General features: G+C 37.5%; 1 protein-coding gene across 3 annotated transcripts in view; it reads right to left on the reverse strand.

The window, feature by feature from the left end:
- The window catches only part of LOC127635084 (brefeldin A-inhibited guanine nucleotide-exchange protein 1-like), an 84,874-nt gene that overhangs the window by 58,176 nt on the left and 3,796 nt on the right, over positions 1-22,902 (reverse strand). For all 3 annotated transcript variants that reach the window (XM_052114863.1, XM_052114862.1, XM_052114861.1), the window contains exon 2: positions 1,682-1,712. In XM_052114863.1, coding sequence (XP_051970823.1) covers positions 1,682-1,712 — 31 coding nt within the window. The remainder of the gene's footprint in view (positions 1-1,681; positions 1,713-22,902) is intronic.

Here is a 22,902-nt window from a genome sequence, read left to right on the forward strand (position 1 = left end):
GTATAAAAAAGCTTTTCATTTCTTGCTTTAAACCCTCCAAAAAGTCCCTTACTGTAATGTTGGTTTTTACCTTTCTTCTTAAATGTAATTATTTTTTAATATATATTTTGGCACCAAAAGTGATCGTATGGCTTTAGAAGACATTAATTTAACAGCTTGTGTTTATTAAAAAAAAATGTATGATGACTGTCTGTGGTTTTTGGAGCTTCAAAAGGGAAATCTCCATTCACTTGCATTTTAAGGACCTACTGAGCAAAGATATTTTTATATTTTTCTTCAAATGTATTCTGGTGAAGAAAGAAAGTCATACACACCTGAGATATCATGAAGCTGAGAAAATAATGAGAGAAATTTCATTTTTGGGTGAACTATCCCTTTAAGTCATTAGTTTCATCATGTTCAACTTGAAATAAACCAAGAAAAGTTACAATTTCTTAAAGCTTTTGAGACTTAAATCACAGTAATTACTGGATGGTTGTTGACAATGTGTAGTTAAAAAACACAATTAAAAAACATTTTAAATTTTGCTGTAATTAGTGTATTTTATCAAAATGAATGAATTAATAAAATATCTTAATTAAAATGTCTGTGTAAAAACATCTTTTGAAGATTGTGTTCGGTTAAAACATGAAATCATCTCATAATTTGGTAACAGGTTGGTACCAGCATTATATTCAATAAGATTGTATATATTTCCAAATATTTCTTCCTAAAAAGTACGAAAGGAATCACTAAAGGAACAAGAATCTTTAAGAGGAATTGGAATTGTTCGTTTCCTCATGATATCCATCCTAACTTGTGGCTGTACTTTCAATAAGTGTGACAAAAAGTCCTGTCATTAGCCTTCCATTGTAAATGCATTTCCACTCACATTTTTCCTTTTGACAAAGTGTGGGACGATTTCAAATCAATAATGCGTAATTTGTATTGAGCCCAGAACATTCCTGTAAGCATATTTGGTGTACAAAATTCTTATAAACATCTTAAAAATAATGCATAATCAAAATCTTCACAAAAACTTCTGCTCAATGTTGTTCTAACATCGACAGGAAATTGCACTATAATGCATTATAAAAAACTGAATTGTCCAGATGAAAAAACAAACATTGAATGTGCTATCAGGGTTATGTGAAACCTGATTTCAAGGTGAGACAGAGTGTGTGTGATAAAGATCAACAAACCGGAAGAAAAACCAAAAGAGGAAGATATGGATGCAGGCAAGAATAGACACAAAGCTAGACAGTTTGGGGGAAAACAGGTGAGCTGTGATTTAATGGATCCAAGGAGGAATTGATGTCGCCCCAGGGAGACATCTAAAGGTAAAGAGATGAAGGCAACCAGGCATGGCACAAGAACAGGCTGCCCCAGCCCTGTAGAGAGAGAGAGCCCTGAGCACAGTGAGCCTCATTCCTGGGCTCTAGTCACACAGCAAGGTCTCCAAGCACATTAACAACACAAGGCAAGAGAGGTCTTTTCATCGGCAGTGAACACACACACACACACACACACAACCAAATCACAAAGAGGGCAAGACAGCATCCAAAACACAATGGGGACGCATGTGGTTACTCTCTGGAAAATGTCAACACTGCATTACAAGCATTGAACCTGACAACAATAAAAGGGAATTTGAAATACATGTTCGATATTTAAACACCTGTGGCTTGTGAAATCGGCTTACCTTAATTTCTCTGATTCTGCCTTTATTTCCTCTGAAAAGAAAAGGGAAAACAGAGTCATACTTCTGTGGTAAACAGAAAAGATTATCACCCATTGGGGAACAACACAGTTGACTTATAGGCAGCTATAAATACAGACAGAGATGTCTTGTTCAAGGTCTAGTCTACTGCCAGGAGAACACAAATGTTAGAAGATTATTCTAGTTATTTCAGAATTCCCACCCTTTTTGAACAATAACATTTAACTTTTCCCATTACCTTTTCAGGCAATTGTGATTGCTGGAAACAGATTAAAAAATCATTTTGATTCAAACTGATTTGCTAAATAATTCAAACAATTTTGTGAACCGTTTTGACCTATTCATTGACAAGAATTCACTCATAAACAGGACATCACATTGGCTTGCGAGCAAGTTTACAAGGGAGTGACTTATTCATTCAACGGCTGGTCTGGTGGAAGTTCCAGAACGGCTAAAATCGCTTTCAGTACCTTTAACCACGGACCCCTTTCACAACTCTTATGCAGAAATTAGTCATTAACGGCATAAGAAATGCAATGATACTGCTCAAACCAGAGCCTCTAAGTCCGAGATACTCACTGCATACTATTGAGTGCTTCTGCATTACACTTAGTTTAAACACATGGATTTATAATACAACCACGTTGCTCCGACACATGGACGTTGTGCTGTTACACACAGGTTAGGATCTCTGAACTTCAATTTGTGCTGGTGTCTTGAAAGTAGTTACGATTGAATATGTTTATACTGAGCAAGAGCCTCTGGTCACACTGAACAGCTGCAGTCATGAATGATTAAGTGCGCTGCACGGCAACAATGTAATACTGTAGAAAGAGCATTCTCTTCCCCTACTCTCTGCAGTGAACAATGAAGAGTAAAGCAGCATGATGGCGTGCTCTCTCTGTCCACAGACAGCCCAGTCTCTACCAAAGAAAAAATTAGATGTGGCCATTAGTGATGCACCAATACCATTTCTCTTCCGATCCAATAGCAGAAATCTCAGTATCAGCCGACACCGATCCAGATCCGATACCAGTGTTGTTTTTTTGCATAATCAGTTTAGAATATCTTTACATTACTGTGTGGAAATAATTAGGTGAGCTCTTTAATATGTAAAGAAACACAAACCTCTAACAACACATTATTTCAATATAAATTATAGCTTATAAATAAAAACTTTATTATTAACTAGTCTACTGGATAATACAGCAGAACAATTAACAGTAATTCCAGTGTTCAAGTCTTCAGTAGAAAAGAAACCAGTATTTTATTTTTGCCTTTTCTTCCAAAAAAATTTAAAATTGTATCTGGACTTTAAAGGATTCAGATCTCTTTTTTGTTCAATTTAGTTGTAAGACATCAGTCCACTTTTCATTCACACGGTTATTTTTATTTGATTCAGGTGCATTGACTGAAAACTTTCCCCTGATTACCATATTTTAAAAAGTCGTTCCGTTAAAAAAAATAAGGATATGGAGATATGAAGCATTCACCAAGTAAAGCATTCTAATAAGGTAAATAAAATAATTAAAAATAAAGCGGAAAAAAGTATAAACAAACCATCCCACGAAAACAGACTGGGAGAGAGGCACGATGGATACAATCCAGTTCGTCATCTGCGCACAATAGAAACTGAACCTGATCCCGTAGATTTACATTCTCTCATAAGTTGGTTCTCAATTGCAAGTCAATTTTGCATTCAAATGCAGTGCAATGTATTGTATTGTGACATTCTGCGATTTGTATCATATCATAAACAGAGATGGGACCAAGTCACACATGTGCAAGTCTCAAGTAAGTCTCAAGTCTTAACCTTCAAGTCTCAAGTAAGTCCCAAGTATTTTTTTCTTGGGCAAGTCAAGTCAAGTCAAGTCACAGGCTATGTCAAGTCAAGTCCAAGTCAAGTCACCTTATTATTGTAATTTTACCTGCAGAATCTGATCATAATAAAGTGAAAAGACAAGATATAAGTAACTGTCAGTAAATTACAATACTCATGTTCAGTAAAATACATCATGGAATCAAACAAAATTGTAACTTCATAAAATTATTTATTTTTCACTTCTGCCAACAGTGTTTGAAATGTTTTACATTTTCAACATTGAGTCCATAAAACAAATAACAGCTTAACATCCAACAGACTCCTCTCTGAACACCTCCCTCTCTCTCTCTCAAACACAGTTACATACATTAAACTTTGTTACATTTCTCCTCTCTCTCTCACACACACTCTCTCTCACACACTCTCTCTCTCACACACTCTCTCTCACACACTCTCTCTCTCACACACACACACTCTCTCTCACACACTCCCACACCCACACTCCCACACTCACTCTCACACACACACTCTCTCCCACACTCCCACACCCACACTCACTCACTCACTCTCGCGCTCACACACACACACACTCACTCTCACACACACTCTCTCTCCCACACTCCCACACCCACACTCACTCACTCACTCTCGCGCTCACACACACACACTCACTCTCGCGCTCTCACACACCCACACTCACTCACTCACTCACTCACTCACTCCCACACTCACTCTCACACACTCTCTCTCCCACACTCCCACACCCACACTCACTCACTCACTCTCGCGCTCACACACACACACACTCACTCTCGCGCTCACACACACACACACTCACTCTCGCGCTCACACACACACACACTCACTCTCGTGCTCTCACACACCCACACTCACTCACTCACTCACTCACTCACTCCCACACTCACTCTCACACACTCTCTCTCCCACACTACCACACCCACACTCACTCACTCACTCTCGCGCTCACACACACACACACTCACTCTCGCTCTCTCACACACCCACACTCACTCACTCACTCACTCACTCACTCACTCACTCACTCACACAGAGTATATCCATAAGCCTATTTTTGCAATGTCAGTGAGTGGGAAACGTTGAGGTACCAGCGCGCGTGAACGTCATGGCAACGTACAAAACAAAGTACCTCGTGTGGGAAACACTTAACGTAAATGCGCGTAACTAACGTAAATCAAGCAGGCTAGTATGCAGCATAAGCCACGAAGTGTTGGCGAAATAAAAAATGAATGGACAGATTTTTTTTTTCCAGAAAACTTCTTGCACAAAATAAATTCAAGCACTTTCAAGGACCTGTATCTATGTATGTTTATTTTCAAGAACTTTCCAGGGCCTTGAATTTTATTTTTCAGATTCACAAACTTTCAAGTATTTCAAGGACCCGTGGGAACCCTGCTATTATTACATTAGCTAACTACCAACTAACCAGATAAAATTAACAAATTGACAAGCACTTACTGGGCAGAATGGCTCTTCAAATGGCGGATCGAAATTGGAGGTTGTCGTCTGGCTGTCCGCGATCTTAACGTTGCATGTCTTGCAAAGCGCTGTTCATCTTTTGCCATCTTGATAATAATTTTTGAAGCCGAGCGATGACCCTCGGTAACGTTACCCCTCCGGCTGACATGTTGATGTGTTATCTGATCTAAGTGGGCGTGGTGTGCGTAAGGTACGAGAGGGCATGGCTGATGATAGCCTATAGTGTCATGATCCAGTCATGACAAAACTATTCTCAGCCTGCGCTCCAGCTGGATCAACTTTTTTTTTTTTAAATAATTTATATATTTTATATTCAAACTGAAAACATGATGTGATTAACACTCAAGTCATTCAAGTCTTCGTGTCTCAAGTCAAGTCAAGTCCCGAGTCTTTAACTTCCAATTCCGAGTCAAGTCTCAAGTATTTTATTTTTTGTCAAGTCAAGTCACAAGTCATAAAAATAGCGACTCGAGTCGACTCGAGTCCAAGTCACCAAGTCACAAGTCCCCATGTCTGATCATAAAGTAGTCCTAGTTCTAATTGAGTATTTTGGTTAAAAAGAGACAAAACAGTGTATATTTTTAGTACTGGACAAAATATCGGTTACAATGATGTACAATAATGTCTACAACGATAAGAAAATAGATAACAGCATTATGTAGGTAGAGTCTGGTATACGGATCATGGCCCTGCACATTGTGCACAACCCATCTAAAACATGTCTAAACCAGAGTGATTCTGATCACAAGCATACTGCCTAGACCTCAGATTGGTTTGACCAAAGTTAAGTGGGTGTAGCCCTTGGTTTCAATGCAGTGGAGGAAGAAGAAGAGTTTTATCAGTTTTAGCGGTAAATTCTCCCTGGCAAAACATGGAAACCATAGCAACATGTCGATTTCCCAGAGAGCCACAACATGTATTATGTTACTGTTACCTGAAATGTCAATGCAGAGAACACCCTTGGTCTAAATGTAGCTTCTCAATCTATTGCATTAAGTCCATTCAGTGTGCTTATTTCTCTAAACTCCAAAGAAAGCCACGAAGTAACCTTGAGAAGGGTCAGGGCTTGAGGAAACAAATCAAGGAAAATAAAGCACAGCCTCCGTATCACAGAAAAAACATCAAAGAAAAATATTAGAGGATAGCATCCCATCTCAAGGTTTTGCCGAAATGTTGCTATAGTCCAAACTTTATGGATCTTATTTCTCTTATTATACTTATATTATTTTATGTGTTAAATACTTAATACAACTGTATAAATTGAAAAACCAACTTTTAACCACTAAATTGTTTTTCCATTTAGATTGTCTTACATTTATGCTCTACACATGCATCTTTGCATTGATAGGGTTTGTGATAAATAAGGGAACAATTCAAACACAAATGCTGCATCGCATTCAATTGGGAAAGTCACAATTTCCAACCTCCTATCAGAAACAGTTCAATAGAACGCCACTAGGTATTTAAACTTCCAACTTGAAAACTGTGGTGGAAATTTTCAAACTGATTTTACCAAGATCCAGGTGTATGATGTCACTCGAACATGGCAGCACCAAGGAAGATATTGGCTGCACATTTATACAAAACTCTCACTTTTAAACAAATAAAAGTTACCACTAAGTCACAGCTCCTATTACAAAATAATAATATTGCCTTGACAAACATTCAATTATCTTCTCTGCTGATAATCTTACACTTACAAAACAAATGCTAGCATTGCCAATTTGTTCCTTATAGATCACCTTCTATAAGCAACAGACAAGAGCTATATCAATTTTAAAAAATCAGTACATTTTTTATTTCAATTGTGGCAAATGTACTTCTAGCTGAATGGAGTTATCTTGTAGTAGTGTACAGCTTATGCATTTGGATAAAGTATTCTAAAAACGTTGAAAACAAAATTAATACGTTTTAATTTGATCCAATTTTTCCACAATAATACAATTGTGTATTCTTTCATTATTATTTTCTTAGTCTGTGCACACTTTATCCAAAAGCTTTTCTGCAAATATTGTAGCACTATTTTCCCTGGAACAGCATAGCAATGATTGGACTGAAGTAGGAATTCCGCAACTCACCATTTCATGGGTTGTGTTTGCAACCCGTCCTGCTCCTTAATCATTGGGCTACAATCAATCCATAAATCTCACAAACTTGAGTATTACTCAACCCAATCTTACTGTCTGCCACACTGGTACAGTCTAACACTTGGCACCATTATTCTCCTGAAATGCTGCCAGCGACCAAACTTTCTGAGCTGAAAATTGGGACAACATACTGTATTATGACACTGCATAAATAAGTTTCTTTTAGTTATCGTCAGCTTCAAAAGGACTGATATGAAATCTGATGGTTGTACACAGTGCTCCAAATCTCCAACACAAGCTATGATAAATAAACAAACCTTTAGTTAACTCTATGAAGTGTGCAAATAAATTGCTGCAGTGGGGAATCTCAATGATCTCAATTCAGTTACTGACAAAATGCACGTGTGTGTAGTGAACGAGAGAAACAGATTTGGTGGTCCACACGTAATCTGCAATGACCCACATTAAGCGGCGGTTCCTCGTTTACCTCTCTGCTTTAGCAGGGCCTCCTGGACTTCTGTTAGTCTCTGGACTGGGACACACAGCATTCCTCATATCCATGGGAAAATAAATGGGCTCAAGCAGGCCTACTGTATTCAGCTGTGAGTGAATGGGAGTGTGTGTGTCTTCAGCACTAATCTTGTGACATTAGCCTATGGGAATATGGAGCTCTGTCTACATATACCTCTAGACTTCTAAAGTACTTCTAGATAGGGATGCACCGATCCGATACCTGAATCGTTATCGACTCCGATACTGACGTTTTTAGATGGATCGGGTATCGGTCTGACAAGCCCAATCCAAATCTGATACTGTGTGTTAGTCAAGTTCGTTCTTGTCAAGCTCCAAAAATGACATAAAAGAACCACAATAACACAAAGTAGTTCATATGACATTTATCATGTATCACAGTAAACAAACAAACTGTATATTTTTAAAGAAAGACTACCGGTACCTAACTAACAACTGAGGAGCATTAAGTATGGTAAACACAAGGGCAAGTAGGCTACAATGTAGAATATAAATTATGAAGAAAGCCATGTATATTTCCTGTTCTAATGATGTTTGATATTTGTAACAAACTGGCCTGGTTTGGATTCCTTAATTATTAAGAGTCTGATAAAAGATAAAAAAATATATCTGTTATGAAGTAGGAAATAAACACATGTACTATAGGAGTCCCAAATCAGTAAAGTGGTTTACTCGTGAATATTATAACTAGCCCAATAGAAATAAGGTGTTAGTTTGATTTCTGCCAAATTAAGCCCAAACACAATCAAGTTAAACCACAACAGTAATAAGCCGCAATATGACTGAAAAGCCACAGCACAAAAAAAGAAAGAAGTGGTCGACCGATATATTGCAGAGGTCGATAAATCGGCTGATATTCTGAATTTTTTAATTATCGGCATAGACAATACATTTTCCAGTTTGGTTGTTTGGTATCTTAAGACCACGAGAGTGCAGAGAATTGAATGCTTGCATGTGATGAGTGTCTGAGACATGTAAACGACCAATCACAGTTTGTTTTGTTGTTACGTGCCATCGTATTACTACAATAATAGACCATTTAAACAATCCGCATATCAAAGCTACGATGAATTAAAGTGCTTGCCTGTTTCATTATCCATCTCTCTCCTCAACAGTTCCCTGTATCTCTTAACTGTCTTTTCTAATGTTAAAAAGGCAAATATCAATAAATCTTCTATTATACACCGTCTGCAAATATGCAGATATTTTGTTTAAACAGATGTAATTCACGAAACTCACAAAAATCCAGCTTTTTTTTTCTCATCCAGTGCTCATCTAATATCTTCCTTGTGTATTCCATCAGCCAGAATCAAAACATCTGGATAAGGATCAAATGTTCCTCAAATAATTCACAATTATGGTCATCATTATGGTCAGTCCGTGATAATCAAAGCAGGCGATCCATGGCATTTAAACTCTCAGTAGATTGCTGATGCTCTCGCTGGATCCACACGAGCGCGTGAGTGCAACTGCAAAGCAAAAGCGCTTCAAGTGCACTATAAGTAAATATCATTTTCTCTGTGTACAGTCTGTACAATTGGTTTGATTGGTTCTTTTATGAGAAAATGTAATTGCCAACCATTGTTGCTGGACTACTGTGTACTGTCATGTCCTTCTTTCTAATATTATAAATTGTTTACTAACAATTTCTTCATGCAGGAAAAAAAAATACTAAAATTGTATGACTAAACAGAAATCAGAAGAAACTGCAATCTACCATTTAAAATACAATTTTATTTTTTAAAGAGAATTTTTGTATGAAATTGAGTAAACAGTGCTAAATAAGATGTATTTATATTTTTTTTTAGCAATTTTGTGTTTATGCTATTTACTATAATAAATTGTGTGATATAATCGGGATTGTATCTGCCTACCGGCCACCCTGCCCTCTGGATATCAGCATCAGCTTTGGCAATAAAAAAATATATCGGTCAACAACTAAAAGCAACAACGCAACAGTGATAATCCACAACACAGGTATCATTCATGTCTATGACACAAATTTTCTGACAAATTATGTACCAACATTAGATATTCGTCTGTTTCATGTACATGTGCACTCTTCAAAAACCTGCATATAGCCTAAGCTGCTCTCTCTTGGAGAAGCCTACCTAACCCCTAACAGCATTTTACATTTTTCTTGGCATGTTATTTCCAAGAGTCCCGGTACCCTAGGATCGACCACGTTTTGCCAACTCACCCTATATCTCCATGAAATCAATTCTCTTCACAACTCGCTTTTGGCAGCTCCCCATGGACATTTTGAGACCAAAACATTAGGGGCTGAGGGTATTCACTCCGCCCCCCATTTATTATTATAATTACAAGTCAAAACATGTAAAAAGATGTTCAAAATAATGAAGAACAAATAAATAAATAAATAATAAGAGCAGGGGGCCTGGGTAGCTCAGCGAGTACTGACGCCGACAACCACCCCTGGGTATCGAATCCAGGGCATGCCGAGTGACTCCAGCCAGGTCTCCAAAAGAACCAAATTGGCCCAGTTGCTAGGGATGGTAGAGTCACATAGGGTAACCTCCTCGTGGTTGCTATAATATGGTTCTCACTCTCAGTGGGGTGTGTGGAGTGTTGTGCGTGGATGCCGCAGAGAATAGCGTGAAGCCCCCACACATGCCATGTCTCTGCGGTAATGCGCTCAACAGCCCAGACGCAAAGGCATCTGAGATTCGTCCTCTGCCACTCAAATTGAGGTGAGTCACTAACGTACTATGAGGAACTAGAGCGCATTGGGCATTCGAAATAGGGAAGAAAAGAGGAGAAAATTAATAAATACGGAGTGGCGGTGGCGTAGTGGGCTAAAGCACTAAACTGTTAAGCAGAAGGTTGTCGGTTCGAGCCCCACACCCATTGTGTCCTTGAGCAAGACACTTAAACCCAGGTTGCTCCGGGGAGATTGTCCCTGTAATAAGTGCACTGTAAGTCGCTTTGGATAAAAGCATCTGCCAAATGCATACATGTAAATGTAAATAAATAAAATAAAATAAATAAGAGCATGTCAATATTATGTTTTCCATATTCAGTATTTTCTTGCCTTTCATCCTTCACACATCAAGTCACATAGTCCTTAGCGGGGTATTTATTTTTTTTTTTTTATGTAATTCTAGTGATTTTGGAGCAGCATTTCTACATTTTCAAAACATCTCTAGACTTAAATGATTCACAGTGACCTTTAAAATAAAGTAGGCAGATGTTACAATACCATGGTTAAGTGGTGGTATGTGGCAGGGCGGAGGGCGGGGCCGGGTCGTGATCATACACACCCGGTCCCGTATTAGGCAAATCAAGCCTCTGAGGTATAAAGGTCGACTGCAGAGGGTCGTGCGGGAGAGAGAGATTACACTGGTGCCGAAGCCCGGTTTCTCGCCGCCTCCTTCCCGGGCTTCGGCACCAGTGTAAAGGAATCAATGGAAAGGAGGAGGCGAGAACCGGCTTTTCAATATAAATAATATTTTAATGAGAAACTTAAAAGACAACATAAACACACACATGACGGACATGTCCGTAAACAATCTCTTTCTCCCGCACGACACCCTGCAGTCGACCTTTATACCTCAGAGGCTTGATTAGCCTAATACGGGACCGGGTGTGTATGATCACGACCTGGCACCCCCCTCTGCCCTGCCACATGGTAATATTATGGTATTTTGATATAGCCTATATACTATTTACAGGATAGGTATCTGAAGTATTTCAATACTCTTGAGTGATTTAAAAAAAAATAATAATAATCATCCAAGCATCTGGAACCTTTTGAATAAAACTTAATTTAATTAACACCTTATTAGGGCTAGTAACTTATTAAAGGACTAGTTATAATAGTCTGACTGTTGCCATGAGTAGACCACTAAGGTGGGACTGTGCTGGTGAAAAATGTGGTTTTCTACTCTATAACAGATATTATTTTCCTTTCATCAGGCTCTAAATGATTTAAGCAATCTTTAGGAATTTCTAAAGGCAAACAATGCCATTTAAAAAAAAAAAAAAATCAATTTAACAGAACATATACAACACAGGAGGAAAAATGTGTCTATAATTTGTCCATAAGTCTTGGAGGTCACGATTTTATCCATTATGTACTTGCCCTTATTTATAGTAAAATGTCATATAAGCACAGGAAAGACTATGGCTCCTCATTTCAGTGGTTAGGAAGCTAGTCTTTCTTATGTTGTATTATTATTATTTTAAATATACATAATAAATGAAAGTATTTGTTATGAAAAATAGTAGCCGAAACACATTTAGAAACTGCCTCTGTAATTAAATTAAAGTCTAATAGATTCCTCCTAAAATATAATTGAACTATAAAATATTTATACATTTTTATATCAAAAGACCACATTTATCAATCCACTCAACACCTGGGCAGTTGATCTGAAAAACACATTTGCGCTGCACGGCTGAAGCCTGGTTTTTGCACAAGTGTGACTTGAAAAACAATTCGCGGCTAGACCAAAATCATTCGGAGCTTGAGCCCTGAATGTTTTGCCCTAACGATGGCCCTGGGGGTCACTAATAGTAATGCTTGCCAGCAGCAACCACAGCTAACTACACTCACAACTTCACCCACCCACTGTCCACAACTCAGCACACACAAGCCGTTCCCCCTTTGAAAGCTGACACGTTCGTTCAACACAAGACCCTTTGTGTGTGTGTTCCGAGCTGTAGCAGAAATCAAACTCTTCCTGATTTCCAGGCGTGTTCTCCCTGCTCATGTGGGCCGCAACACAGGAAAGCTGGCTCAGCCCCAGAAGCACCATTAGCCAAATCATATAAACTACCTTATTATCATGGTCACTATCTGGTCTAAAACTAAAATCTTGAAAATCTGGATGATCCTAACTTTCCTTGGTGCATTCATGAGTTTATGAGAGAAGTAGCAATGTCTGTTTCATGAAAGTTTGAGTTGAATCTTTTCAATGAATTGTTTGATCCAGATCATATAACCGGTATTAATGATTCTCAAGTAAATAACCACTTAAATTTAGATATTTTCCTGTTCTGTGTGAACCTTACAAAACAGTCCTGCATGAAATGTAACACCGTAAAGCTATGAAACAAATCCAGTGTGAATTATTTATTAGAGCCATGTTGTGGTGCTGATGGTGGATCAGAGATAATTGCACTATGGACAAGGTCTGACAGTCCTGCATGATGAAATAATGTATAATTTGTCAAATTATGATACCACTATCGTCTAATCTGCACAGAGCAGTGATTCACACCTCAAAGAAAGGACACGGCGCAATTCAAATAAACCAAACCTTAACCCAAATAATTGAAGCAGCGGAGCTACTTGGCCCATCTAGAATGACCGTGTTCACTCTGGATGATCTTACAGAGTAATAATACAGCTGATGGTTACATGTTTACAACATCCTAGGGTAAAAAAAACATCAGTTCTTCATCAAATCCAGTACACACAAGGAAATAGGCATGTCATGGTTTCACGGTATACCTCGGTTTTTAAAACAGATGGTTTTCATACCGTTGACATCTCCCACACTATTCCAACATTATTCCTGAGTATTCCCACAATATTCCTGAGTCCCATGATGCTTTGTGGGTGATACTTCTGGATAAGCATAAACAATCGTTATGTTATGTACTAACGCAGCAATAAAAATGACAGAAACTTGAGAAACAACTGATCACAGAATTCTAGTGAGGCGATATTTTTTTCCCCAACTATCTAATGATTATGGGTTTGAGAAGAATGGCCAAATATCACAAATAGAAGCATTTTAGTTATTTTATTGAGTCATTATCCATCAATGGAAGAACCCAAGCAGACTAACCTGAAAAGCTATGTAGCCTATTAGTGCCTTCACAGTTGTTAAGTTAGACATGTTTTGAGAACTGTAGATAATGTCGAGTTTTTTGTACCGAGATTATAGACTTACTGCAGATACAGGGGAGGTCCAGACAGCAGGATGCTCGTGTATTTCATGACTCAGTCAATGAGACTGTCATCCTGCTGTTCTTCAGATAAAATATTATTATTTTATGGGAGATGAATGTGTTGTAAACTCAATCTAGCTTTATAATTGTTAGTTTAAATACATAATATCCGTATCTAAATCCTATAACCTACATGAAATGTTTTAGTGTTGACTGAACAACTGATCCTGTTGATAGATTGAATTTATTGTTGTTGTGTAGGAAAAAACGGATCTCTTAGCAGCCAAACAATAAACTGCACAATACAAAACCTACAATTTGCAATACAAATAAATATTTAATTGGACATACAAAAGTTCAATGTTCTCTTTACAGCAACTATAAAACAGTATGTGTTACTAAAAGCACTGAACAAATACATCTAATTGATACAGAATTAATGTCCACACTATTTTCCAAAACACCTTTTCCCCTTAAGGGAAAACAAGAACATCCTGCAAAGACACTCAAAAGAAAGTGAATTGCAGGCAGGAAAACTGCAGCAAAGAGGAAAATCATAATACAATTAATTTCAAACATGATAAAACATCTCACTATTGTACATGTCTCATCTAATAATTATGTTTTTTCCTGTAGAAATATTCATTTAGCATCACAGTATGAAAACTCTACTCAGAGACAGTTCAGGAAAAACATTGTTCCTTTTTACAGTATACTTTTCAAAAAGTATAAATTACAAAACATGTGATGCATTCACAAAAAAGATGCTGAATAGAAATGAACAAACTCTCAAAATTTCTAATGAACTTCAAGCACACATAAACACACCTGTTATCACAATAATGCTATCATTTATGTAATTCATTGTGCTCCATTTCTGGACATCTATCGTAGCCGTAATCCCCGCTGTTGACTTCTTGCCAATAAAGTGAAAAGAGCTCACAAACAAATTATTCCAAAGCTTTTTTCAAACAGATGTTCCTAAGTCAATACTTCTTTAGGTAGCCGATGGAAGAAGCAGCATCTGGGACAGGAGATCTGTGCTTTACGTGTGGTTTCTGATCATAACATTGCTGTTTTAGACAAAACTTTAGTTTCGCTTGATTATTAGGATAACCATTAACAGCACACATTGTCCGGGAAATTTTAAAAACATTTTAAAACATTTAAAAACAAGAACCGCATGTCACGCAAGCAAGCAGTGACTGGCTAGACACAAAACACCAACCAATCAAACTTCCGCAAGCCAACCAGAAATTCCACCCAACTGGCGAAATACAGTGGTTTTGATTGGAGTGGTTTTCTTTTTCAAAATTCAACATCATTTAAGACGGAATCATCTACATTTACAAAGCAACATATAAACTTGTCGTGATAAACATTTTACCTTCCACTGTCACTCCTTTTAAAAGGCCACACACATGTGTTACAAGCACAGCACAGACATGTCAGAGCCTGAACCTTTATTTCCCCCACCAAAGCGGTTGAATTCCACAGTGTGGGAATACACTGGGTATGTTAAAATCCCACAAGGAACTGTCAATATTTATCAGTTACCCAGTTTATTGAGGTTTGTCACACAAAGTGTCCGCTTAAGCAGGAAACACTTCAAAACTGAAGTATCATCTTCGCATGCATCATCCCCAGAATTTGTCTAAACTGAGCTAGAACTGTATACTGTATTAAGTGGCGGTCACATTAGGCTTTAAGCAAACAAAAAAGTTTAAGACAATGAAATGGACCAGGATATGGAGTCAAGCAGAAGAGCTTCAGGTTTTAGTAAACTGCTTCACAAATAACAAATAAATGTATTAAATATGTTGAAATATATCATCTACTCACTTTCCAGCAACAAATAAAATGCATAACTTTGAAATATGTAACCTTTGAATTGAGCCAAGAAGACAGAGTGTGACATTTCAATTCTTCTATTGGTCATGTGACTTCTTGTTATCCAGATTTCACCAGGCTTGAATTTTGGTACACAGCATTGTACGACATTTCTTTGCATTGCGTTTTGGTCTCCCGCATACAGATGCTGTCGAATAGGAGTGAATGGAGTGAAAAGTGTATTGTGACCGCCCCTTTAAACTGCTAATAATATTATTAATGCACCTTAATGCCATTATACTGTAATAGAATATCACTGTAATGCAGTGATATTTTTGTGATGGTTATTTTATCCTGAAAATCTAATACCGTTACAGCCCTACAAGGAAAGTACGGTCATTTCTTTAGTTCACTTGCACAACATCCCTAAAAGTGTCAAAGCATGTGTGCTAAGCACAAGGTCATGGGCCTGACATGAAGGATCTTTGTAGTAACTATGACAGAAACTGAAGCATCGAATCCTTGGTCAGAAATGTTGGACCTGTGTGGTATTTTACAAACATCAAACAAAATCAAACATTGTCGTTTATGTCAAAGATATCCGTGTTACACTTGAGACTATATTGGTTCTGGAGGTGTAAGTCACTGCTCTAATGGAGCAGAAATAGCTTTACTTTCACTTGTAGCTCAGGCCATGGTGGGAACTGCTGAAGGAGCCGGTGGGCTGAGCGCATGCCGTGGCATGTCACTTCATACAGCTGCACCATGGGGAGTTTCACTCTGCAGGACGGCAGAAAGCACATACTGTTGACAGTCTCTCCTTCACATTGGCGACAATTGCAGGGGAGCTCTGTTATTACATATTTCTATTTCACTCTCAATCTCAAGTCCAGAAACTGACTCTAAGCCTTAAATATAATATGCTAGGGATGTGCAAAACTACACATGTTCTAAATCGACCGCTCGACAAATCAGTTTAAAGGAAGCCCTGAATAATTAGGCTTGTTTTGGTTTCACCTTATCCTGAACAAATTTTTGTATGCTTAAAATTGTTTTTATTCCATTGTGTTTTAATAAGATTGTAAGATTGTGTTAGATGTACACTTAATGTACAGCACTTTGGTCTACACTGAAGTGCTTTATAAATAAACTTGACTTTGACTTACATCCAGCCATTGTACAGTAATTTCCAAATGAAGAATACAGCACATATTATTCATTTCAAAGAGAGCAAGAACAAAGAACCATTAAATGAAATTAAGAAGACAGTCCATTGCTCATTTCTGGTTTTACAGCCATCCGCAGGGGAAGAAACATCATCGAGAACAATAAAAAGCTCAAACATTACTGATTTACTTGTAAATTATTATAATTTCCCTCTAGTAAATGCATGGGAAAGTACCATATTCTTCTGAAGAAAAATAAACAGTTGATTATTGATTCATTGATTTTTATTAGTTACTATATCATCATATTTTTGTTCATAATTAAATAACAGTAATGAAACAATAACACAATTAAATAATTATTCATTGTGTGTTTTTAACTGTCACTTTTTGCTTTTCTGAAAAAGGAAAATAACAAGTTCTCATATTCCTACATCATAAAGGCTCTCTCATCCATTCGACACGATTTATATTAAAGTAAATGACAGTTATACTGAAGTGGAAAGTTATATACTGCACAAATAATGAAATTAACTAATATTGGCCACTATTATACAGATCGTATGGTTCAAGTCAGGGTAACTGTGTTAGGAAATATCACATTTGGCATGAAGCTGGACCATCAATCGTCATATTATACTAACTTACATGACAGTAGCATTCTTATCTAGCAAGATTAAACAAAAGTAGATTTAATTAGAAGTAGGCTATATACAGTCTGAAAAGGGGACCTTGCTAATCCAGTGGTTGTCAGCTGTGGCTATTCAAGCTCATTGTGGTCAATATAACTTTAAATACACGTCATTAAACCCCTTCTCTTTTTTACTGGATGAAGTAACAGCTCCGTGTCTCAGTGTATGATGGATATTGTCCACTGTCATCCACAGAAACTCCTGTAAATAACAAGTGTAATTCCACTCGAGTCATCAAGAAGCGAGATTCATTAACCAATCAGAGAAGTCACTGAGGCAACTCTCATGGCGCAAGATGCACAAAAAGAACAGTACAGGTACTTCCATATGAATCTCTAAGGTGGCAAAATTCTGAAGGTTTTTTTCAACTATTTGACCATCCAGATTCATGACACATCCCCAGTATAAGCTTGCTTAACACGTGTCCTGTGTGTCTATTTTGGAGAATGAGCAACAACTGCTATGGGACACCTTCACCTGGGGGAAACAACCAATGGGGCATATTATCTGGAGCCAATTCCATCTCCAGCCGCAGGGAGAGGTTTGTTCTATCAATTATGCAAAAAGCTTGACGGAATAAACGGTAGTGTTTGTGGTAGACATGCTGCAGCTCCATGTCAACATGATAAACAGCAGGGTCCTTTGGGAGTTCTGCAGTACACCACGTGATCAGCACCAAGGCAACATGTGCACACTAATGCAGCAGCAAGGGCTGTACTCTACCAGACAAACCAAACAGCACCATTTTGCGACTGCCAGAGGGTGTATGATTTGAGCCCAAATAGACACAGCAAGGTGGTTTCATTTTTCAACACGTTGATGAAAGGCTCATTGAGACATGCTACTCCTCTTCTCATTCTTTCTTGTGTAGTCATTATGCACTGAATCTTTGAGCCAAAACTCAGTTAGAGCCCAGCAGAACTCCTTTCATGAACTTCTCCAGCAACTGGAGAACACCAACCTGCATCCCAACCACAACTCATCCAATGAAAGTGCACAGTGGATTTCACACATTCCCAGATCAAGACCCAAAAGACACTACTAAAACTGATCGGTATTCAGTTTTGTTTCAATTATCAGGGTAAAGGTTTTGATTTGAGCACAGAAAGGTAGTCCTAAAAGGGCAAAGTTTACTAGAAGCATCATTTACATTTAGATTTATGCATCTGTCAAACACTTTTATCCAAATCGACTTGTAGCGCATTCAAGATATCAATTTTTTCATCAGTGTGTCGAGCATCAGAGCTTCCCACTCTTATTCTCAATGGTGGCTGCTTTTACCTGAGAGTGGTGATTTTTAATCAACTTACTCCTATGAAGGAATTACCATTTCAAAGCACACACAGACACATTGCTCCAGCATGCTTGACACACAGAGAACCAAAAAAAAAAAAAAAAAACGATTTAAATGAATTTCTTGCCTTACAATCCTAGTAATTTCTCTTAGCCTCCCCCTAGTTAGGATTTGGCAAGTTATGTGCCTTAAGAATGAAAAATGCAGCAGACAAGGAGAATTAAACTATTATTAGAAGAGGCTTTATTCAAGTAAACAAAATCATACAGGAAAACTTGTTTTTTGAAGAGCAATTCTGCCCCTTCAAACAGAATCTAATGTTTACATACCTAAAATATCAATGTCCATTGAACTTATTTATCTTAAAAATCTTTAGAATAAAGTGTTAATAACTCAAAAAATATTCTGAGACGCAATTACTCAATTCAACTGAGGGAGTGAGTTTACTCAACTGAATAAAAGTCGACTTATTAGGGTTTTCAATGTGCACTAATGTGAATGCAAACCCTTCTAGCTCTATTAAACACATTATTATATTGCAAAATGTGTCCAAACACCATTCATAAAGCAACGCAAGTACGTGTTGCATTTTTGTAAACGGTCTTCATCTACAGTCAGTTGTCTCTAATAGATCAACTACTGTCATGAGGGAGCAACAAGCAAGTTTGACAAGCAAGTGACTTTAAGTTCATTAAACTGTGCAGCTAGCTACATGAATAACTACACATCTGGTTTAATGGTACCGGCAGCTGTAGGTAACTCAATCGCACCGCCCGGAGTTCTGAGGTTTGTTACCACTGTAACGCAAGAACGCAAGTAAATGCTGCAGTCATGCCTTGTTGGAATTAATTATAAATAACTTTATTTGCATAGCAACTTTTAGCAATATAGCACAAAGTGCTTCAAAAAACATAAAATCAAAACATATGCAATCGATCATGATCTGCTCTTCTCTCTGGCGCACGCGTGCAGCAACCGGACTTCCCTCGAAATTGCGGAACACAGACCTCAAAACTGATATGACCAATTTCAATTCTAGTGAGACTTATCTAGTTTAAAGCATTACAGAGGAAGTCAAGTCGAATCTCTCATACAGTAGGCAGCCCTGACATGCCAAACAGCACTGAGGAGGAAAAGAGCAACACTGTGCTATGCACCATTATTTTTAATTATACATCAGCACCATTAAAAAAAAAAAAATCCAGATATTACATGAATAAAAGTAACTTCTATTTTGACAAAATGTTATAGTTTCATATGAAACAATCTAAAAGGTAGAATCTATTAGACCTAATTTTATATCAACAGTAGCAGTTGATTAAAGTTTCAAGATGTGCTTCAGCTAGTACTTATTTTTTCATAAATATTTTGTATTATTATTACTATTATTTAAGACTAGCTACACTGACCTAACCATGTTAATGAGGAGTCTTTCTTCCTGTGTAATATGTATGTTCTGTTTGAATTATGTTTGAAATTAGAAACAAACAGGATAATAATGGGCTCATATAAGTAAATATGCTCTCCCAAGGAGGGAGAGAAATCTTCCTGTTGCCTTTATTTTAGTTTTTGATGTCAACAACAATGTCACTTGATGCATGTCCTTGTACTTGAAAACCATGAAAAAACTATGCAACATAAAAGGAAATGCGATCCAGGATACATTAAATACAGGTTAGGTTTTTACTATGGTGGGTCACCACTTGATTTCCAATGTAAAAATCTGTCCTGAAGCAAAACCAGTTGAGAAGCACTGAGTTAAATGTACAGACAGGAACAGTCTGGCCTCACTGTCGTGCAACTACTGTATATGTTAATTGTTAATAATCATAGATCAGTACTTAAGAATCTCACACAGTTGATGTTATTTTTCATTTAGTAGTTCATTTAACATGTAAACTAACATGCTTCATTTATATAATGTTATAGTTACATGCTATATTTTTTATCGTGTTTAAAATTCAGTTTATTATTATAATTCTGTTATCCTTCTCATTTATTCTATTTATTTTCAAAAGGGAGACTTAAAAAAAAAAAAAAAAACTTCTGTTTTCACTCCTTTAAGGCTCATTTTAACTGATAATAATAATTGTGTAATACCGTATACCATGATACTGTGATATTTCCTGAGACGGTTATCGCACTGTGAAAATCTCATACCGTTGCAACCCTAGTCCTTAAGAAAGGGGGGGCCTTGGTAGCTCAACAAGTATTGATGTTGACTACCACCCCTGGAGTCGCAAGTTCGAATCCAGAGTGTGCTGAGTGACTCCTGCCAGATCTCCTAAGCAACCAAATTGGTCCGGTTGCTATGGAGGGTAGAGTCACATGGGGTAACTTCTTTGTGGTTGTGATTAGGGGTTCTCACTTTCAATGGGGCGCAAGCTAATTTGTGTGTGGATCACAGAGAGCAGCATGAGCATGCTGTGCTGTAAGTCTCTGCGGTGTCATGCACAGCAAGCTACGTGATAAGATGCGCAGATTGACGGTCTCAGAAGTGGAGGCAACTGAGACTTGTCCTACATCACCCGGACTGAGGTGAGAAACCGTACAACCACAAGGACCTACTAAATTGTGGGAATTGGGCATTCCAAATTAGGAGAAAAGGAGATTAAAAAAAGAAGGGGAAAAAAAAGTAAAAGGACTGTGGGTGGGGGTGGGGTAAAATGCTATTATCTCTCATTAGCTTATGGCAGAACTATTATTAATTCAGCACCTGTCAGAGACTGAACGAGATACCGGTACTGAAAGGTGATGCATTATTTACAAAGGCTGGTAATGAAATACAGTGTTGTGAAAAGAGATCTAAGAGAAGCTGACTTTCATCCAAAACCTGATCTTTTTTGTTAAACGGCCAATTTCGTTTTTATGTACCACTTCAGCCAGGGCTTTGCATGAGAATTATTATGGCACAGGTTTCGAAAAAGGAGAAAAACATGGATCAACAAAAAAAAACAGAGAGAAAGGGTGTACTCTGGCAGGGTCTGCAACCCATGACATCTTTAAAGCCATTCCAGACACCTGTGCAAATATAGACCCACTATAACAATAAAGCCAAGACCACAAAATTTAATTAATTCACAATGTGTACACAAAGCAACAATAGTCAACCAGTAGAGCTGGGATAAGCCAAACGGCACGCACCCCGATGCAAGTAATTAAATCCACCTTCTTTATTAGGCGAGAATTATGAGAAATTAATTTAATTGATGAATAGATCACCAAAAAATATATATATTCTTTAATCATTAACATATTTTTTCTTTTGAGGAACAGAAACAAAGATATTTTGAGGAGATGTAAATAATTCCATCCATACCCATGCAAGTCAATGGGGTCCAACACTTCCAAATTCCAGAAAAAGGACTTAAAGGCAGCATAAAGGTAACCCATATGACTCAAGTGGTTTAATTCATGTCTTCTGAAGCAATACGATCAGTTTTGACTGAGAAGCAGACCAAAATCCAAGTTGTTTTTCTATTATAAATCTTGCCATGCTGTCTTCTAGGCGTGATCATGATTTGAAGCTTGATTACACTTCCTTGCACTTGACGCATACATGGACATAATCACATCATTTCGCCATCAAAATATCTTAATTTGTGTTCCGAAGAAGAAAGTCAGACGAGCTTGAGACGGAATAAGGGTGAGTAAATGCTGAGAGAATTATAAATTGTATTCCTTTGATATCACCTTCAGACTAGCATTAGTAGCTAATGGCTATGAAATTATAAAGAGCTATTGGTTATTTTAAACAAGAGATGATCGTTCAATATGTCCTGCCCCAAATTCTTGGGGTCTTAAAACTATTTAATAACAATGACCATGAATTCTGCAATTCCTCAGAAATTACCAGCCAACTGGCCAGACACTTGCTAAGATTTAATTTTGGACCCTGTCTTTAGCTAAAGGGTTTTAGTGCAGTCTAGATTACATGTTAATGAAATCCAATTTAATGTATTAAGCGAATTAATAAAAGACACTCTAAGCAGAGGTATCCAGTGGTAATGACATCACATCCCCTTCAGGCAAGAGCTCAATCTAAGACCATTCAAAATATTCAAGACCTGAATGTGTCAAACAAACTAAAGCACACAGTTTTAGCAAGAAAGGCCTCCTGATTACTCAAGAGTTTTGTTAAGGTTGATGTACATTTAGAAATGAGGATGAGACGTGTCCCTGGGCTCTCATCTATTTAGCCTGAATAGAAGATTTTTACAAAAAAAGATAAAACAAACTTGTTTTTCCATGGTCTGCGACTATTTATTGTGCTCAAGGAACAAGAAAATCTCCTTAAGTCTTAAAACTGTCATTATGTAATCCATCTTTATATTCTAAAAGTTT

This window comes from Xyrauchen texanus, chromosome 42 (genome assembly GCF_025860055.1).
Source record: "Xyrauchen texanus isolate HMW12.3.18 chromosome 42, RBS_HiC_50CHRs, whole genome shotgun sequence".
NCBI lineage: Eukaryota > Metazoa > Chordata > Actinopteri > Cypriniformes > Catostomidae > Xyrauchen > Xyrauchen texanus.